Raw genomic sequence first — 18,865 nt, 5'->3', positions numbered from 1 at the left:
CTTTTGTCTTTTGTCTTTTTTCCGTGTCCGGCAACGGATCGCAACCCTCAGTGTTGCCCCCGTACTGGACCGGGGACCGGCAACGGGACCGCAACCCTCGGTGCTGCTCCCGCGCCTCGCTCAGCCAGTGAGCAGGAACCGGTCTGTATGTGGGATCCGAACCCTCGGGCGGGAGCGCCACCACGCTTCCCAAGCGGCGCACTTATCCAGTGCACCACCGGGCCGGCCCCTGGAGAGATCTTTTTAATTTTTCTCTTAGCCTTTGGGTTTGTGATGGCTTTATTGAGGCTTTTCTAATAATTCAATTCAAAAAGACGATTCACTCCTGTATAAGGGCTCCATTTCCCTTTATCTTTTAAGTGATTTAAATTCACCACCCAACTATAGTTGAATCTGCTCAGGGATCTATACCTGGGGCCAACTTAAAATTACATTGGGAGGGACTGATTGCAGAAGCTTGTTGACAAGACACATAAATCCAAAGATTAGTCATTCCTCAGTCTCCTCCTTGGAAAATGGTGAAGAATAGAATTTGGGGCAGTTGATTACACACACACCTCCCACAAATGGCAACACATATCGTTAAAAGCTAAAACCTCATACAGTGCTTTAAAGCTTACATGGACCTACTGCCTTTCACAGTCCTGCCTGGCAAACGTGATAAAGAGCCAAAAGGTCATTGTACCAACAGATGCCTAAAATGCCTGCCTGTTTTGAGGTGAGTCTTTCCTAGAACCAAAGGACTCTACAAAAGCACCCAAAGCTTCCAAACATTAAAGCTATGCCAAAGTTTCTATCTTTCTGTAAGTGTCTGTGCGTGTGGATCTGAGAGACTCTTCACTACTGGTTCTGAACAGTTGAGAAGTATCCACAGAGACAGAAAAATTAATGGTGAAGATGGATTAAAGAACATGGCTTTGACCAGAGCATAAAATTGGGCTTTCTGTTTTTTCTCTCCTATGCTAAACTTACCCACCCAGACTAAGGCAGAGTAGCTGATGAACAGCAACAGTCCTCCTCTGCCAGAGGGGCAAGCCTGCCCCAGTGAGCTGTGTCCCACTATTGGGGCAGACTTAGGGAAGAAGAATGAAACCAGAGGCCTGGCTCTGTGTGGTCAGTGACCTCTACTGCACTCTTGTCCATCCTGTAGTCACTCTTCCACATGTGACAGGTGGAGAAAAGGACTGAAACCTCCTTCCCAGAGGAAGACTGAATATATTATGAGGGAGGAATCTGATGTTTTCCCCAAACGGTTAAGTTGTCCCAATACCATTTTTTAAAATTATCCAATCTCTCACCACATTTTTATAAATTAATAGACTTTATTTTTAGAGCAGTTTTAGGTTTTTAGAAAAATTGAGCGGAAAGTACAGGAAGTTTCCATTTATTCCCTCCCCTCTCCCCCCGTACACTGGTAACCCTATTATTAACATCTTGTATTAGTGTGGTACAGTCGTTACAATTGATGAGTCAATGTTGTTACATTATTATTAATTAAAATCCATGGTTACATTAGGGTTCACTCTTTGTGTTGTACATGTTATGGATTTTGACAAATATATGATGACGTGTATCCACCATTATAGTATTGTACAGAATAGTTTCAGAACTAAACATTCCCTGTGTTCCACCTTCTCACCACATTTTTGAAATGGTATCTTTGTCATACACCAAATACCCACTTAATGAAGATCCCTCATATTTCTTAGGTTTATTTCTTGATATTTAATTATTTTGTTGCTGATATGACTTGGGATTTTTTTTCTTATTTGTGTTTTTTTATGGCTTATTACTCATATATCAGATAGCTAATTATTTTTCATATTTATCTTATTTGTGTGGCAGTCTTATTGACTTTTCATGTCAATTCTATAAGTGTTAGGTTGATTTATGGTTTTTTTCCTTACTGATTTGGCTAAAATTTCTAGAACGATATTGAATAATAGTTAAATAAATGTCAGTTAAAGAAAAAAGAGGACAGCAAAGAAACATAAATAGCATGAAAGAAGATGACATATAAGATGAAACATTTATCACAAGGATATGTATACCTGTTTCAAACCTGAAAGAGAATGAATGCCTCTTCTGTTTCACCATTACATGTGATGTTTGCTGTTGATTTTTAATGAATGACCTTTAGCATACAGACACATCATTTTATTTATTAGAGTCTCAGGAAATGAATTTTTAATTTTATCATTCATCTTATAAAGTTTTTATACATGAGGTTTTTCTCTTTTAACTTATTGATAAATGAATTACATTAATAATAATCATTGTTCTTGAACTCTCCTTGCAATCCTAGAATAATATTTGATTAATATTCTGGATTCAGTTAGCAAATATTTGACAGATGTATATAAATAAGACTCTAAAGGAAAAAAAGTGTGAAGAAAACGTGATCAAAATAGCAACTGGCATTTTATCTGGCAATTAAAGAAAAAAAAGAGGACAGCAAGGAAGCATAAATAGCATAAAAGGAGATGGCATATGTAAGATGAAACATGTTATAATATGAAAGATTAAACTAAACCCTACTAAAAATAATCTTAGATGGTGAGAACCCCAGACTAATATAAAATGGCATAGTATTTGCATATAACCTATGCACTGTGTTTTGACTTACAATATTTTCAATTTAGGATGATATTATGGGTTGAATTGTGTCCCTCCAAAGTTTAATGTGTTGGAAGGTTCGTCCTCACTGTGACAGTGTTAAGAGAGTGGAAAATCCTATTATGGTAATTGAAAAGTGGGTGGGGCCTTGAAGACGCGATTAGATTGTGAGGATCATGCCCTAGTAAATGGATTAATAAGTTGATGGTTCAATGGTGGTCATGGATGTGATTCTGAGGGCTTTAAAAGGAGAAGGAGTGAGGAGGTGGCTTGCTCTCTGCTCTGCCATATTCTGCCATGTGGCACCCTGAGTTGCTGTAGGCCCTCACCAGGTCTGTTCCCTGGACTTTGGACTTCCCAGCCTCTGAAACTGTAAGCAATAAACAGTGTTTCTTTACAAATTACCCAGTTCCAGGTATTTTGTTATATGCAACAGAAACGGACTCATATAGATGGGTTTACTGGGACATAACCCCATCATAAGTCGTGGGGCATCTGTACTTTAAATGATCTTTAGATTACTTATAATACCTAATACACAACTATGTTATGTAAATAGTTGTTATACTATATTGATTTTTTAAATTTGTATTATTTTTTATTGTTATTCCCCCCACCCCGAATATTTTCTATCCACAGTTGGTTGAATCCATGGATGTGGAACCTGCAGATATGGAGAGCAGACTATACCTCTTCCTTAGCTGATTGATAGCACTAGGACTGACAATCTCAACCCTTGTTGAAGCCTATTGTAAATGTATGGTTTAGATACAAAAGACTCCTCCTACTTCACCCACACACATACAACACATTAATATGCAGTTGGAGATTAATCTTAGACTAAAATTCAGTTGCCATACAGAGATCTCCATTTCTCCAGCTTTCTTCGGTGTCTATAAGTTCACTCTACTTAAAGACACCCTATTCCTGAGTATGCCTTAGAAATGTTTTTGCTATATTTCAGTTTAGCCCAGTGTTTTCTGGAAGCTCCCATCAGTAGTTGTAGATTCCTGTCCTGTGAGAACTTTATGATCTGATATGATATGATTTGTTTGCTGGTCTATCCGTTTTCTCATTCTCATTCTTTCTCTCTCTTTCTTTCTCTCTCTCTCTCTCTCTGCCTCTCCTCTCCCTCTCTTTCTCTTAAGCAACTTCATCGCTTGTTTTGGTGGTAACCAAAAATAGTTTGGTTTTGCTACTTGGTATTTTTTACTGTGTTATGTAACAAAATCACCTGCAAGCTATGCCTACTTTGTACCCCCTCCCCAAATAAAAAGAAGTAAAAATATAAAAATTCAAGATATATGGTAATAATAGCTTTAGCTATAAGTAACCTACATGTAATTTCTAAGCACTATTCTATAGGCCTTATAAAAAAAATTCTTCAGATAATCTGTAAAAGTAAAATTTTGTTCATCTTTTAGCCTTTGGGGCTCATTTCCTCTTTCATTCTAAGCATTGCTATCTTATTTGGATTTTTATTCATGAAGTAGTAAAGTAGGAAATAGTTATTTATCTATCAAAAATTATATTAATACTTTTAGTAAAATTCTTAACTTTTGCAAAATTCCATGTCCTCTATGCTACTAAGCCATTATTTAAATTTGTGAATGATAGACTTTTTTTTTTACTTTAAATCTATTATTTGCCTCATATTCCCAGTGCCTAAGACAGTGCTTAACACATTGTAGGCACCAAATTTTCTCTGAGCCTAACCCATACATTATATCTTTAGCTTCATTAAGAAATTGAAATTTTACTTGACCATAAGGATATATTTTTTAATTTATCTATAGTGTTGCAGTAAACCTTAACTTTTTTCTTTATTCTATTTTTCCAACATTTTAATTAGGTATTTACTGTAGAGTTGCTTTCTTTCAGCAGGCTAGAGTGACACCATTTGGGGCTTGATCAAAAATCACGATGTAAAACTGGCTGCTATCCAGCTTCTGTCACACATGCATTTGAGAGAAATGTTATTTAAGGAATGATTGCTAAAGGGACATTGGATTTATCTACTCTGTGTATTCTGAGTTGTTTCTGTTTCAAGTTAGATCTATGAAGGCTACTTTCCTGGGAAATGCAGTGTATGCTCTGGATATTATCAAGGGTAGATAATTACTTAAGAATCATATAAATACAGATTGCTGTGTTTCAAAAAATTATCAAGGGCATTGCCATTATGTCATTGAATTTCCTCCAGAAAAGCTTATCATGAGAAATATCTTAGAACTTGTGTCAGGAAAATAAATCAGGCCTCCCTGAAGGATAAGTAGACTTCTTTTCTCTGATCGTGAGGAACTAATTTTTTTTTTTTTTGACTTTTGAAAGTTTAGTGCCAAATTTTGATACTACATGGCAGCAGCTCTGTAAGTCCTTCCAAAGTATGTCTTACAAACAAATTCTGTGCTGGAAAAAGACTGGATTTAAATAAAAAATAAAGATAAAGCATTTGGCAAGCACCTGTTTTATATGTATTGCTGAGCTAGAACTACTGAGCCCCTTTTGATTTTGTTTTTTTATTCTTTAATTATTATTATTACTGTTTTTTACATTCTAAGATGTGGGAGGGGGAGAGTGGGAGAGGGAGGGGGATAAAGTGGGAAGAAATGGAAGGAGGAGACATGGTCGAGGCCTGTGGCACCCCTCTCATTCCAGCAGGGCTTCCAGCGGCAGCTCGGTCGTGGTTTGGCTGGACGCAGAAGTTGGGGGACGTGGCTGAGGCCCTCAGTCCCCCACTGCCCTGGCTCAGGGCCCCGGGGCACTTCTGGCAGCGGCCTGGAATTGTCACTGGAGCCCTTTTTGATTTTATATATTTTTCTTTTGATTAGAAAACATTGTGTGATGTGATCCTCATGGTCCAGGAAAGAAAAATACCTGCTCATCGTGTTGTCCTTGCTGCAGCCAGTCATTTTTTTAACTTAATGTTCACAAGTAAGTTATCTTAAGGTAAAATATGCTGTTATTTTTTTCTATTAGAATGAGGTGGAGTGTAAATGAAAATATGCCATTTTTTCTAGTTTTTAAAGCACTTAAGGCCATGAAACAGTGAAGAGATTGAAAAGTAGTCAGGTCACGATTGATCAAAGGAAAAATGTTCTTTCTTTTTTTTTTTTGTCCTTTTTGAGACCGGCCACACCGCGCTCAGCCAGTGAGCGCACCGGTCATCCCTATATAGGATCCGAACCCGCGGCCACACTCTCCGGAGTGCGCCAGGGGCTGGGCCCAGGAAAAATGTTCTTTCATTAGACCTAAGGGCCCACTGCCTTTATTGATGAAGATAAAGCTTCTACTTAAATGCCCCGGGTTTTCTTCTTAACCTCATGTGAAAAGACAATAGAGCAGATAAATCTCCTGACATTTTATTTAGCAAGTTAAGTTGAAACATAATGAAAAGTGAGTACTAGAAAGAACCCTAGATTTCAAGTTGAGAACTGGGTCCAAGTCCCGGTTCCTCTAATTAGTCCTATTATGAACTTGATCAGGTTATACTCATATAAATGTATCTGCCTCAAATTTTCTCCATAGTGCTCCAGGTTACCAGGGTTTTTAGGAGGAATGAGAGCTTTGCAAGCTATAGAGGACTATGCATGGTTCTTGCAGGTTTGATTGTGCTACATCAGAGGCATTTTGCTCATAGCAATTTTTAAAAGTGCTACTAAATTACTTTAGGAGTTGAGGAAAAACTAAACTTACTCTAGTTTTAGGTTTGTTCACTTGGTTTTTTTTTTTTAAAGAAGTACACTCACTAATTTTTTTTTTTTGAAATTCAAATATACTAATTTCTTAGGTTAACTTAAGGCACATCTTAAGTGCAGAGAATTAATTTGCATTTATTATAGGAATGTTAGGCTTGCTGGAGTATTTTCTTCCAGAGAAATCTGTCCTGTTATTCTCCATTTTTAACATGGCCTAGAGTTTACTGGTTCCTCAGTTAAAACTGTGGCAGTACTGATGCCATTTATGTTTCTTCTCTTCATTTTAGCTAACATGCTTGAATCAAAGTCCTTTGAAGTAGAACTCAAGGATGCTGAACCTGACATTATTGAACAACTTGTGGAATTTGCTTATACTGCTAGGTGAGTTAAGAAGGATCCTTTCTGTTTTAGAGAAATAATGTTGAGCATTGTTGTAACAAATTGTTGTGCTCCATATTCTTCACAATGAAAAACTGCAAGGACGGAGGAATTTGAGGATCCTATGCCATACTAATTCAAGGGCTGAAAAGTTTAATTTTTGTTTAATTTCAAGGGCTAGTAGGATATATTCTACAGTAACATTATTTAAATAATAAAACAAATTGTGGGAAATTAATATTCACTTTAACTTATTTGCAGAATTTCAGTGAATAGCAACAATGTTCAGTCTTTGTTAGATGCAGCAAACCAGTACCAGATTGAACCTGTGAAGAAAATGTGTGTTGATTTTTTGAAAGAACAAGTTGATGCTTCAAATTGTCTTGGTAAGAAATATCAGATTCCTATTTTTTAAAAAAAATCCTCAGTGTGTGTGTTTTAATAAAGAAAAAAGCAAGAAAAAAGGTTATAAGTATCCTCATTTAATCTTAAAGACGTTGTCTACTAGAAGATTTTCTAGTAATAAATTTTAAGAGGAACTTAGGGAGATGCATATTAACCTGGACAGCAACAACCTCATTAACTATTGTATTAACACTTTCCAAAGTATAATGGCATTTATAGTGAGTTTTCATATGTCTAGAACAAGCAATGAGGATTGCATGTGATGGTGGTATGGGTAAATAACATCAACATGATGTTTACTTTTATTTAAGCATTTATGATAAGCTAAGGTCTGTTACTGATGAGAAAATGGAACTTATAGTACTTGCCCGAGGTCACTTAGCTAGTATAAGAAGGAGCTGGGATTGGAAGTCAAGTAATCTAATTCTTAACCACTACACCATGCTGCCTATCCACATCGTCAAATACGTTAACTTTTATAGCAGAAAACATAAAAATCCTAGACAATAAATTAAGATACTAATTGAGGGATTGCTTTAGCACTCTATTTTGAAGCTATTAATGAAGTATTTTGTATTTAATAATAGAAGCACAGAAAGTTGATCAGAGTTTTCAAGAGTGTGGTATGCTTTCCACTGTGAGATGATCCTTAGTGGCACATGAATGAACATCCAGATCTTTGCAATTACATTTTCCTACTCTTACTGTGATTCATAGGCTTTAAAGAAAGGGACGTGGGCCAAGGTAAGAGTGCTAGGAAAGCAGGGAGGAAAGAAAGGTAGAATCAAGGAAAGTAGAGAGGCCTGGAAATCCAGGTGCAGTGCTAAGGTTTCTGACCCAGAGAAAAGATGACAAGAAGGCAAAGGCTGGGGCAGAGGGCTCCTGGAGATGCTTGAGAACTTTTGCAAGCTGCCTGCCTTTCTAGACTTTTCTCCTGGACCCTTCAGTACTCCTTCCTGCACACCCCCCCACTGTGAGTATAGAGAGAACGATCTTGGAAGGAAGGTTGGAAGGAAGCAGAATAAGTTTCAGGGGGGGGGGGCATAATATAAGCCAAGTGAAGGAAATACTAGAACAAGTATCCAGAAAAAGAATTAGACTAGATGGAGCAGGAAGAGAAATAGCTGTGTAGGTGAACATAGTGATAATAGTTTTTTAAAAAGTAGCCATTGGATCTACATAGTGAATAGATCCCTGTATTAGGAAATAAAAGACCAGCCTCTAATCCCATCTATGTGACAGAGACACTCTGCTGATGAGTCCCTCCATCTCTCTGGGCCATAGTTGGGAACTCCATTCATTAATAAGATTGCTGAGATTTAAGTTCATTTCTCCTTATAAATAAATATTCTCACAGAACGTATTATAAAAAGGGAGTTACTTTAAAGAAGTTTTTGGAAGATGGTGGCTAAATTATATTTCCTAACTCCCTAGCAATCTAAATTTCCTACTGGGGTGATTCACAAAGAAAAATGGCTAACAATCAGGTAGGGAGTAGATGGAGAAGTGCATTGAGCTTGGTTAGGTTTCTGAAGAAACCATTCAGGGCTTTTAGCTCTAGATACCTTCTGTCATCATTGTTTACAAAGCTGGGAGGAAAGATAGAAAGCGACCTAGAAAGAAGCCTGATTCTCTGGCGAAGCCTGGGGCAAAGACAGTGGCTCAGCTAGTTGAGCTAAGTACAACTGCGTAGTAATTAGGAACTGCTTCTTCCTGCTTTCTGTTAGCCCTGAGCATGGCTCTCCCTGCAGGCCTACCACCTGTCAATTCTTTGCTGCCCAAAAGATCCCAACAATCTGACTTCCACAAGTGCTCAAGGAACCCATGGCAGCTGATGGAGTCGGGCAAAGATCAAATAAAGTTAAAGGACACCCAGTAGTTTGAGGGATGGAAAACCAAGCTAAACAGCCAAAATGAATGGCTCCTATAGTAGGCAAATTTAATACAGGAAATGGAAGGGAACTTAAAAATGGGAAGGTTGTATTTGAAGGGAGAAAGAAACTATGATTTTCCAGTTTTTAACACTCAATTGAATTGAAAAATGGATACTCCTAAAAATCAAACTGAAGTAGATCAAACAGAGTAAATTGCTTCTTGATACAAGACAATAATGCAAAGGAATGGGGGCCGTTAGTGAAAATATAAAAACATGGGAGGAAGATACAAGAATACTAATGTGAAGTAGGAGTTCCAGAAGGAACAGTTGGAAAAAAAGCTATAATCGAAGAATAATGGAAGAAAACTTATTTGGGCTTAAAATAAATTTAGATTTCAGACTAAGTTTCATTACCTGTCCTGATCAATAAACTACAATATTCCTCACTTTGATATACCCTAGTGATATTTTTTACGTCCAAAGACCAAGAGAAAACTTACATTTGGGGTGATGAAATTGTTGTGGAACTAGATAGTGATGATGGTGGCACCACATTGTGAATGTACTAACTGTCACTAACGGTAAGTTTTATGTTATATAAGTTTAACCGCAATAAAAAAGTTAATATACCAAGGTCAAGGGTTCAGATTCCCTTACTGGCAAACCACCAAAAACAAAAACAACAACAAAAAATAGACTTCGCTGGGCTGGCTGGTTTGCTCAGTTGGTTAGAGCACAGTGTTATGACACCAAAGTCAAGGGTTCGGATCCCTGTACTGTCCAGCCACACACAAAAAATTCATGTAAAAATATTTACAGGCTTTGAGAGAAAAGTGATATGGTAGATAACAAACAAAATGGCCATAAATTCTTTCTATCCCTGTACCTACACTCCTTTGCAATGTGACTTTGTACCTCCTTGCATCAAGGAGTAGAGTCTATTCTCCCCCTTGTCATCTGGGTGTGGTGGTGTAATTTGCCTTAGCCTGTGGGACATCAGTAAATGTGATGTGAGCAGAGGCTTGAAAAATGCTTGTGCATTAGGACTTGCCCTCCTTTGAAGCTGGAAACTTTTCTACTACCATGAAAAGAAGGCTAGAGACCATTTGAGACAGAGATGAGCTGTCCCAACTGATGTCCCTAGACCAACAAGCCAGCCTGTTACCAGATATGTGAATGAGGCCAGCTGACAGCAGAGATTAGCCAAGCTAGCCCAGGTCAGGAGAACCTCTGCTTTAACCCATACAATTGTGAGAAATAATACGTTTTTGTTATTCTGAGCCACTGTGTTTTGGGCTTGTCTTGCAGTAATAGATAAATGATATAACAGGTTACTTAGAAAAGGAAGAGAATCAGAATGGCATTAATTTTTTTATCTGCAACCTGAAAAATAATAGCACAAGGTGTGCAAATGATGGGGAGGGGGAAGAATTATATTCAAAGACATCATTCACTTGGGATATTGTAGGGAAACAATGTGTAATCATCTGTGTCTGGTCTGAGAAAAGTATTGGAGGAAGTGTTGCAGCCAAGTGAGAGCTAAAGAGCTAAGGTTAGGAATGTACATTTTTAGTAGCATGCAAAATGTTTTGTTGGTTTAAACAGAAAGGGAATTTATCGAAAGACTAGTTGAGTAACTCATAGAATTGTCCAGAAATTTCAAAAATTAGAAAAAAATGTAGGGATTTGAATAACACAAACTTGTTTAGATACGTATCACAGACTGTTTTACCCAGTGAGGAGAGAACACAAGTTGTTTTCAAGCACTCTTGGAGTGTTTACATATACTGATCACCAGCCACAGAAAATCAGGAGCACCTACAAGAGAAGAGACATAGGCCACATCCCCTGATTTCTGTGCAGTAAAATAGGAAATTAGCCACAAAAGGATAATTTATCCTCTCACTCCATTCTGAGCCTTGGAAATTTAACTGAGGAGTTATTTAGAAAAGTACTTTTAAAGAGGTACTAAAAATGAACTCACAGGCTCTATGGAAATATATGACAATAATAACATAATAAACCAAAAACCTTGGGAAGTATTTCTTAGAAAATTTATAGTCTTGAAATGTTTTCCAAATAAATACATTTATTTTTATTTTTTTTTATTTTTTGAGACCGGCCGCATCATGCTCAGCCAGTGAGCGGCCATCCCCATATAGAATCTGAACCCGCGGCAGGAGCGTTGCTGCGCTCCCAGTGCCGTACTTTCCCGAGTGCGCCACGGGCTCGGCCCCAAATAAATACACTTATTTTTTATCATTTCTTGACTTCGGTATTTACTCAAGTAGGAAAAAAAATTTTAAACACCTAATGAACACAGAAAAAAATATGCCTTAGAACATAAATCAGTGAAGTAGAAAAATAAAATTAATAGACCATAGACTTGGCCAGAAAAACAAAGCTAATTATTTCAAAGAACAGTATAAGCCACAAATTCAATAAGTCTAATGAAGTAGAAATGGTCAAAGAACAGCATCAAGAATTAGAACTGTAGATGTGAAAGCAAAGGACCATGACCAAAATTATCTTAAAAAGCAGAAAACCTGAAACCAGTAACCTCAGAAACAATTGAAAAGGTAAAGATCTTTTCCCAATTAATATTCTAGGTTTGATGGCATTATGGGTTAGGTCAAGCTTTCAAGGAATAGATTAATGCGTATATAATTTAAATTGTTCTAAATCAATAGAAAGGATAAAAAAAATCCCAGCTCATTCTACTAGCGTAGGATTACCATAATGCCAAAACTGGGCAAAGAACATGTATGTGCCTGTACAAACACACATAAAACTTTAGACTAGTTTCATTTAGAAACATTGATTTTTTTTCAAGTATTTAAAAAAAAACTCAGCAAATTAAATCCAGCAGTGAATGTATTTTTAAAAAGAATACCTTGCCCCTCGACTGTAGGAGGTGATAGTGGGGAAGGGTGTGTGTGGGCAATAGGGGGTCTATGCGAACTCTGTACATTCCTCTCAGTTTTGCTCTGAACCTAAAACCATTCTCAAAAATAAAGTTTACTAATTTAAAATAATAATAATACTTTGTGACCAGGTAGTATTTATTTAAGAAATGCCACAATGGTTCAGTGATTTCAGTGTCAAGAAATCTAGTAAAACAATTTACCATACTAACAAGCTATAGGAGAAAAATAAATACTTAAAATCATAGTAGCAAATGCTGAAGGCACTTTTGTGATTTCAGTGCCCATTCCTGATGTTTAAAAAAATAACTCTTAGGGCCGTGGCTCACTTGGAGAGTGTGGTGCTAATAACACCAAGGTCATGGGTTCGGATCCCTGTATAGGGATGTCCAGTTAGCTCACTGGGTGAGCGTGGTGCTGACAACACCAAGTCAAGGGTTAAGATCCCCTTACTGGTCATCTTTAAAAAAAAAACTCTTAAACTAGAAATAGTTCTTGGTGAAAAGATCATCTCCCTGGTGGGAGCAGGAGTGTACAGATATAGCAGACTTCTCACCATGAGCATCTAGCATGCCATGGCCATTGGTCAGTACATTTTACAAAGAAATGGAAAAATGCCAGGTAGTCTGACAAGTTCGCAGACATCAGTTATGAGAGCCTTTATGGTATAAATAATATGAAAGCATCAAAAATCATTAGCTAAAGACAACATGAACTTAAAACATGGAAAATCAAAGATAATGAACTGAAAAATATTCAGCTTATGACTTAGAAAAGAGGCCTGCCACAAGATCACATACAAAAATAATCAGTGGTTTTATAGGGGGCTTGGCAAACTTTCTGTGAAGGGCCAGATAGTAAATATTTTAGGCTTTGTCGGCCACACGTGGTTATTGTCTCTCCTCCTCCTCCCTCTCCCATTTCTCCACCTTCCCCTTCTCTTCCCTTCTCCACCCCCTCACTCCCCCGCTTTTTTTAACAATGCTTTAAAAATGTAAAAACTAGTTTTAGCTGCTGACCCTACAAAACAGGCTGTAGGCTGGATTTGGGGCGTGGATAGTACTTTACAGATTCCTGATATAGAACATAAGTAACCAATTGGGGGGAGACTCCCTTCAAAACAGGAAAGAAAATAGCTAGGAAAAGGCTGAATAGGAAATGTGCAGGGCTTATATGAAGAAAATTGTGTTATTTACATTGAAGATCATAAAAAATCTGAATAAACATCATGAATAAGTTTATGTCTGAACAAACTTGATATATGTCGTGTTCTTAAATGGATCTCCATGTTGCAGAAGTCAGCTGTTCCCCCCAAAATCTAAAAGTTCAGTGCAATCCTTAATAAATCACATCAGGATTTTTTTTAAGTAGAATGTGATAAACTTACTTTTTAAATTTATTTGCAAGAGACAATGCTTAACAGTAGCCAAGAAGAGTTTGAAAAAACATTGAAGGAGGCTTGTCCTACAAAATACCAAAGTGAGCCAAATGTAAGACAGTATGATATTGGGACAAGAATAAACAAACCAGTGGAATACAAAAAGACCCAGATTTATGAAATTCATTGAGTCTGATCTTCCTGAAGTCATGCCTTATCTTCAATGTGTATTTGTTTTTTTCTAAAAGTAAGTGATTTTCTGTTCTTTTGTTTTCGTTTTGTGTTTAGGTATAAGTGTGCTAGCAGAGTGTCTGGACTGTCCTGAATTGAAAGCAACTGCAGATGACTTTATTCATCAGCATTTTACTGAAGTTTATAAAACTGATGAATTTCTACAGCTTGATGTTAAGCGAGTAACACATCTTCTGAACCAGGACACTCTGACTGTGAGAGCAGAGGATCAGGTGACCAAATTGCCTTCTCACATTTTTCTTAGTAAAAATATACTTATTGCTTTCTTATATGTCATGTTTGGGTACATGACAAGGAGAAGAGTCATATTAGGAAAGAACACGATTTTTACATTAAACAGAATATTCCAAAGTCTGTTTCATAGGAAAAGTAAGTTTTGGGTGCTTGCAAAGGCCAGCTATTCAAGAGATAGGCCACTCGATAGAGATAAAACTATTGGGTACTGTGATAGGTAGAACAACGCCTCCTCCAAGGATGTCCACATCCTAATGTCCAGAACCCGTGAATATGTTACTTTACTTGATAAATGGAACTTTGGAGAGGTGATCGAGTTAAGGGTTTTGAGAAGAGGAGATTATACAGGTAGATCTGATGTAGTCATTAAATGTGGAAGAGGGATACAGAAAGAGGCAGTGTCAGAGTAAGGCAGTGTGAGAAAAACTTGACTGGCCATTTCTGGCTTTGAAGGTGGAAGGGGGTCACAAGCCAAGGAATGCAGGTAGCTGCTAGATGCTGGAAAAAAAGGAAATGGTTTTTCCTATAGAGCTCCTGAGTGCCCTGCCAACACATTGATTTTAGCCCAGTGTGACCCATTTTGTACTCTGACCTCCAGAGCTGTCAGATGAACTGTCAGAGGTGTAAACTGGATGCAGGCATTTGGGAGCCAGGTGAGGGAACTCTTTAATATGTAGGCTAACTTAATCCCTATTTTCAGCCCCACATCTTACTCTTTATTTTAAGTTACTAAATTTGTGGTAATTTGCTAAGCAGCAATAGGAAATGAATATAGGTACTGTAAGATATGCTCTGAGTTATTTTTGTTCCAAAGAAAAAAAGATAACCCTAAGCCATGTTCTTTCTTCCAGTCTTCATGGCCCAGAATGTCAGTTCGCAAGTTGATAGATTAGACCTGGAGGACCTGAGTAGGCAAAAAGAAAAACTTAGTTCTATGATCAAATTAACCGACTTATTTGCAGCGTGGAAAGAGAAGAAAAAGTAACTTTAGACTGGAGAAACCTGACAAACACTACCTACAGGTTGTCAAGGTTAACATCATCAGCGATAAGTCATGTTGAGAGCATGCATACTTGACATAATGAGAATGGCAGGTCACCTCTGTGGTTTTCCTCCCAAAAAACCATAATCCTAGTCTAATGAGTAAAACATCTGAAAAACCCAAATTGAGGGACATTCTACAAAATACCTGACCAGAACTCAAAACTGTCAGTCATCAAAAATAAGGAAACTCTGAAAAACTGTAATAGTCTAGAAGAGCCTACGGTGACTTAATGACTAAAAGTAATGTGGTATTTTTTATGGGACCGTGGGTTAGAAAAATAACATTAGATAAAAACTAAAGAAGTTTTTTAAAAAGTATGGACTTCAGTTAACATATCAATATTGGTTCATTAGTCATGACAAATATATCATACTTATGTAACACCTTAATAACTGGGTGCAGAGTATATGAGACTCCTCAGCACTATCTTTGCAACTTTCCTGTAAATCTAAAACTATTCTAAAATAAAAAGCTTATTTTTTTAAAAAAGAGTAATTTCCATTAAAAAATCAACTAATTCATAGGGAGATCAGAACTTGGGCTTTATTAACAGAAACCCAAAATTAACTAATTTAACTAGCACAAACGTGTGAGTGTATGGTAGATGTGTGTATATGAAATAATAGATTTGTTTTCAGTGTGTTTAATGATTTGTAAATTAAATTATGTTAATTAACTTAGACTTCTTCAGTGCAGTTAAATAAATGCTATAGTATTATTTTAGAAAAAATTCTTAAATAATATAAATATTCTGTAATTTATTTTTAAGTATAGAATGTTTATACCTTAAAGTCTCTAGAAAGCAGATGTCTATCAATTCACAATGGAGAAATATAAGATTGAAATAAAATCATGGTTGACCTTCATATCTCCTGGGATGGAAGACTGTTGAGAAATTAATCTGTTTTCCTGGTATTAAATAAGCATATATTGAAATTATTGCTGACCAGTAGATTTTTTTCAATGATGCATATCATATCTCCTTGCAAAAAAGAAGGTATATTTTATTTTTTCAAAAAATCACAAATTCAGCATTCTCCCTGTCATTGCATTATATAGTAGTACTTAGTTCTAAAAAACCTGTTACTTGCAAGATCCAGTATAGCAGTATGTAAACTGTTTGCAAGTACAGGCAAGTGTTCCGGGCTAAAAGCAAATATCTGAATAAAATATTACAAACAAGTGGTTGTCTCCTTACGAGTTTCTCTCCCTTCAATGTGAAAGGAAACACAGGTAATTGGAAATATTGCTGTTAAGAACTTCACTATGCTGTTTTTTTCCCCACCCCCCTTAGGTTTATGATGCTGCAGTCAGGTGGCTGAAATACGATGAACCTAATCGCCAGCCATTTATGGTTGATATCCTTGCTAAAGTCAGGTTTCCTCTTATATCAAAGAATTTCTTAAGTAAAACGGTACAAGCTGAACCACTTATTCAAGACAACCCTGAATGCCTTAAGATGGTAATAAGTAAGTTGCCTTAATATCTATTTATAACCTGATCATGTAGCCAGTTTCTCATGGGCTTAAACCCCTTTAGAATGGAGCAGCCAGGAAGAAACATTACAGACTTTGCTCTTCTAGATAATTAATCCCTTGGGATTATCCTTTTTCTACTTTTGTGTACAATAGCTTTCATGCTTAAATTAACTAACTTTGTTTCTAGTGTTTCTTTTTTTATTTTATGATCACATTTTCTTTCTAAAACAGCTTTTTTTTTTTTTTTTTTGGCTTGCTTGGATTTTCTTGACTTGTAGGCCAAGTCTGAACCTCTCAACACCTTTGTAAAATGCCTCTTAATAAAATTGTTTGTGCAATTAAACAATCTGTTGCTTTTATTTCTTGGAAACATTTCTGTAGAGCCTTTCTTCTGCCTATTCCAATATGGACTGTTTGCTCTCTAGACCTGAGGCACAAATCTTGTCCTGGGGCTTCCCTTCTCCACCATCCGGGGAAATCCTTTCACGCCCCTGCTATGTTAGATCCTTTATTTTCCTGGATCCCTGGTCTTCCCCTATCTTAATTCTCTCTATTTGATGGAACATACCCTCTAAAAGATTCCTGATACCAGAGAATATGATCAGTAAATATTTAGAGACTTGACAAATCTCATATGCTTATTTTACCATAAAATATTGAAGGATAGTTAAAGTGGAAATAGAATTCTGTCTAAAATCATTTTCAATTAGAATTTTGCAGGCATTGCTCTATAATCTTATAGCTTCCAGTGTTACTTTTGAGAAATGTAGCACCAGTCTGATCCTTTTCTTTTTCTTTTTTTTAATTCTTTTTTAAAATTTAATTTAATGCTTAAATTCTTAAAAGCATTTAAGATCTTTAAAAAAAAAAAAAAACTGTGATATTTTGCAAGTTTGCAGTAATGTACTTTGACATCTTTTTTTCAAGTCATTTCAGGCATTCTCTATCTTTTCACCCATAGATTTGTTAGTTCTCAATTTTTGATATTGTGATTCTTCAGCCGTTGTGTCTCTAATCTTTTCTTGTCTCTCCTATTATCCATCTTTGTCTCTTGGTCTTCTGAGAGATAGCCTTGATATTTTTTTTAATCTTTTCATTTCAGCTATCAATTTTAATTTCTCTGAGTTTTTACTTTTTCTAATTTCTTATTTCATGGCTGCAATATCCTGTCACTCTGAAGTAGTCAAGTGCCTTTGAAGATTTCCTGTATTGTCTGTATTTTCTGTATTACCTTTGAATTTTCTTTTTTTTTAATAACAGTCATTCAGATTTTTTTTTTTTATTGAAACAGAGTTGATCATACATATCTATGGGGTACAGAGTTGAGTATCAATATTTGTATGCAATATGTGATGCTCAAATCAGAATAATTAGTATATTCAATATTATACAATGTAATTGATTTTCATGGCCCTTTATGAATTTTATTCTCCTGATTTTATTGTTGGAAACTATTCTTAAATGTTTGGTTTTATGTCAATCATCGCTTGTAAGAGTGAGTTATTACAAAACTGATAGATCAGGCTGTACACGTGAGTGGGCTTCTCAGTTCTGGGGCTGAACTGTAGGGTAATCAAAGTAGCCAGTCAGTTTTCTAGTTGGAGACCCTAAAATGTCAGTTTCTGTAAATATTTTCTCAAGGAGGTTTAAGCCAGGTTCAGGCATTTGGGGACTGGGTGGGGGGATATTTTGAAATGCAGACTTTTGCTTAATCCCTGTTTTCAGTCCCACCCCCTTCTCTGTGCTGTTCCTTTAGTCTTAAACATATCTGGTTTAGTATCCCAGTGACCTACCTCCTGTCTCCTACAGTGGTGAACGTACGGTGGGTACCTGACTGTGCAGCAGGCGAAGGAGACCTAGGAGTTCAACTGTCATTTGTTCAAGCCTTTAGAGTTCTCTTGTTTTCATCCCCACCTTTACTTTTTGGGGTATTTGGTATCTGCAATTATGAGTCTTTCCATGGTTCTACAGGGTAATTTGGCTTGCTTTTCATTGATGTTTCCTTGTACTACCTCTTAGGTTTAACAGACTTTCCATCTGCTAGCTGTCTTCATTAATGGTGTTTTGGTGTTGCAGGTCTCTTAGTATTATGAAAGGTAGAGTTTGTGTTGGTTTCTTGTTTCCTTGGGATGGCTTTCAAAAGAAGAGGGACAAAAAGGTCATAAAATGGCAAATCCAATCTCATGTTGTTTTTATATTTAGACTGAACCAGTCTTCTCCTTTATGATGTCTGGTTTTTGTGATGTGTTTTAAAAGGTCTTCCCTATTCCAAGATGCTTTTTTTTTAATTACCCAGATTTTCCCTTTATGCATTTATGGATTTCTTCTTTTCTTTTCTTTTCTTTTTTTTTTTTTTAACCTTTAAGCCTTATATTCTACTGAAATTTATTTGGTATGGAATAATTTTTGTTTTCTAAATGTCTAGTAAGTGCTAGCGGCGGCGGCAGGAGGTTCGGTTGTCGCCCGTTGGCCACGCGGCGCCGCGCTCGGTGGCCGCCATTGCAGGTAATGTGGCTGTACGACAGGCACCGCAGGAGACTTCGCAGTGACAAAGCAGCTGAAGGTAAACCCTGCTCCTGGG

General features: G+C 36.7%; 1 protein-coding gene across 1 annotated transcript in view; it reads left to right on the top strand.

Annotated features, from left to right (window-relative positions):
• The window catches only part of KLHL7 (kelch-like family member 7), a 68,581-nt gene that overhangs the window by 16,094 nt on the left and 33,622 nt on the right, over window positions 1–18,865 (top strand). Inside the window, exons 2-6 of the mRNA XM_008567031.1 lie at window positions 5,448–5,550; window positions 6,602–6,695; window positions 6,954–7,078; window positions 13,564–13,739; window positions 16,101–16,275. Coding sequence (XP_008565253.1) covers window positions 5,448–5,550; window positions 6,602–6,695; window positions 6,954–7,078; window positions 13,564–13,739; window positions 16,101–16,275 — 673 coding nt within the window. The remainder of the gene's footprint in view (window positions 1–5,447; window positions 5,551–6,601; window positions 6,696–6,953; window positions 7,079–13,563; window positions 13,740–16,100; window positions 16,276–18,865) is intronic.

This window comes from Galeopterus variegatus, unplaced genomic scaffold (genome assembly GCF_000696425.1).
Source record: "Galeopterus variegatus unplaced genomic scaffold, G_variegatus-3.0.2 Scaffold286, whole genome shotgun sequence".
Lineage (NCBI taxonomy): Eukaryota > Metazoa > Chordata > Mammalia > Dermoptera > Cynocephalidae > Galeopterus > Galeopterus variegatus.
This window is presented reverse-complemented; position numbering and strand designations above follow the sequence as displayed.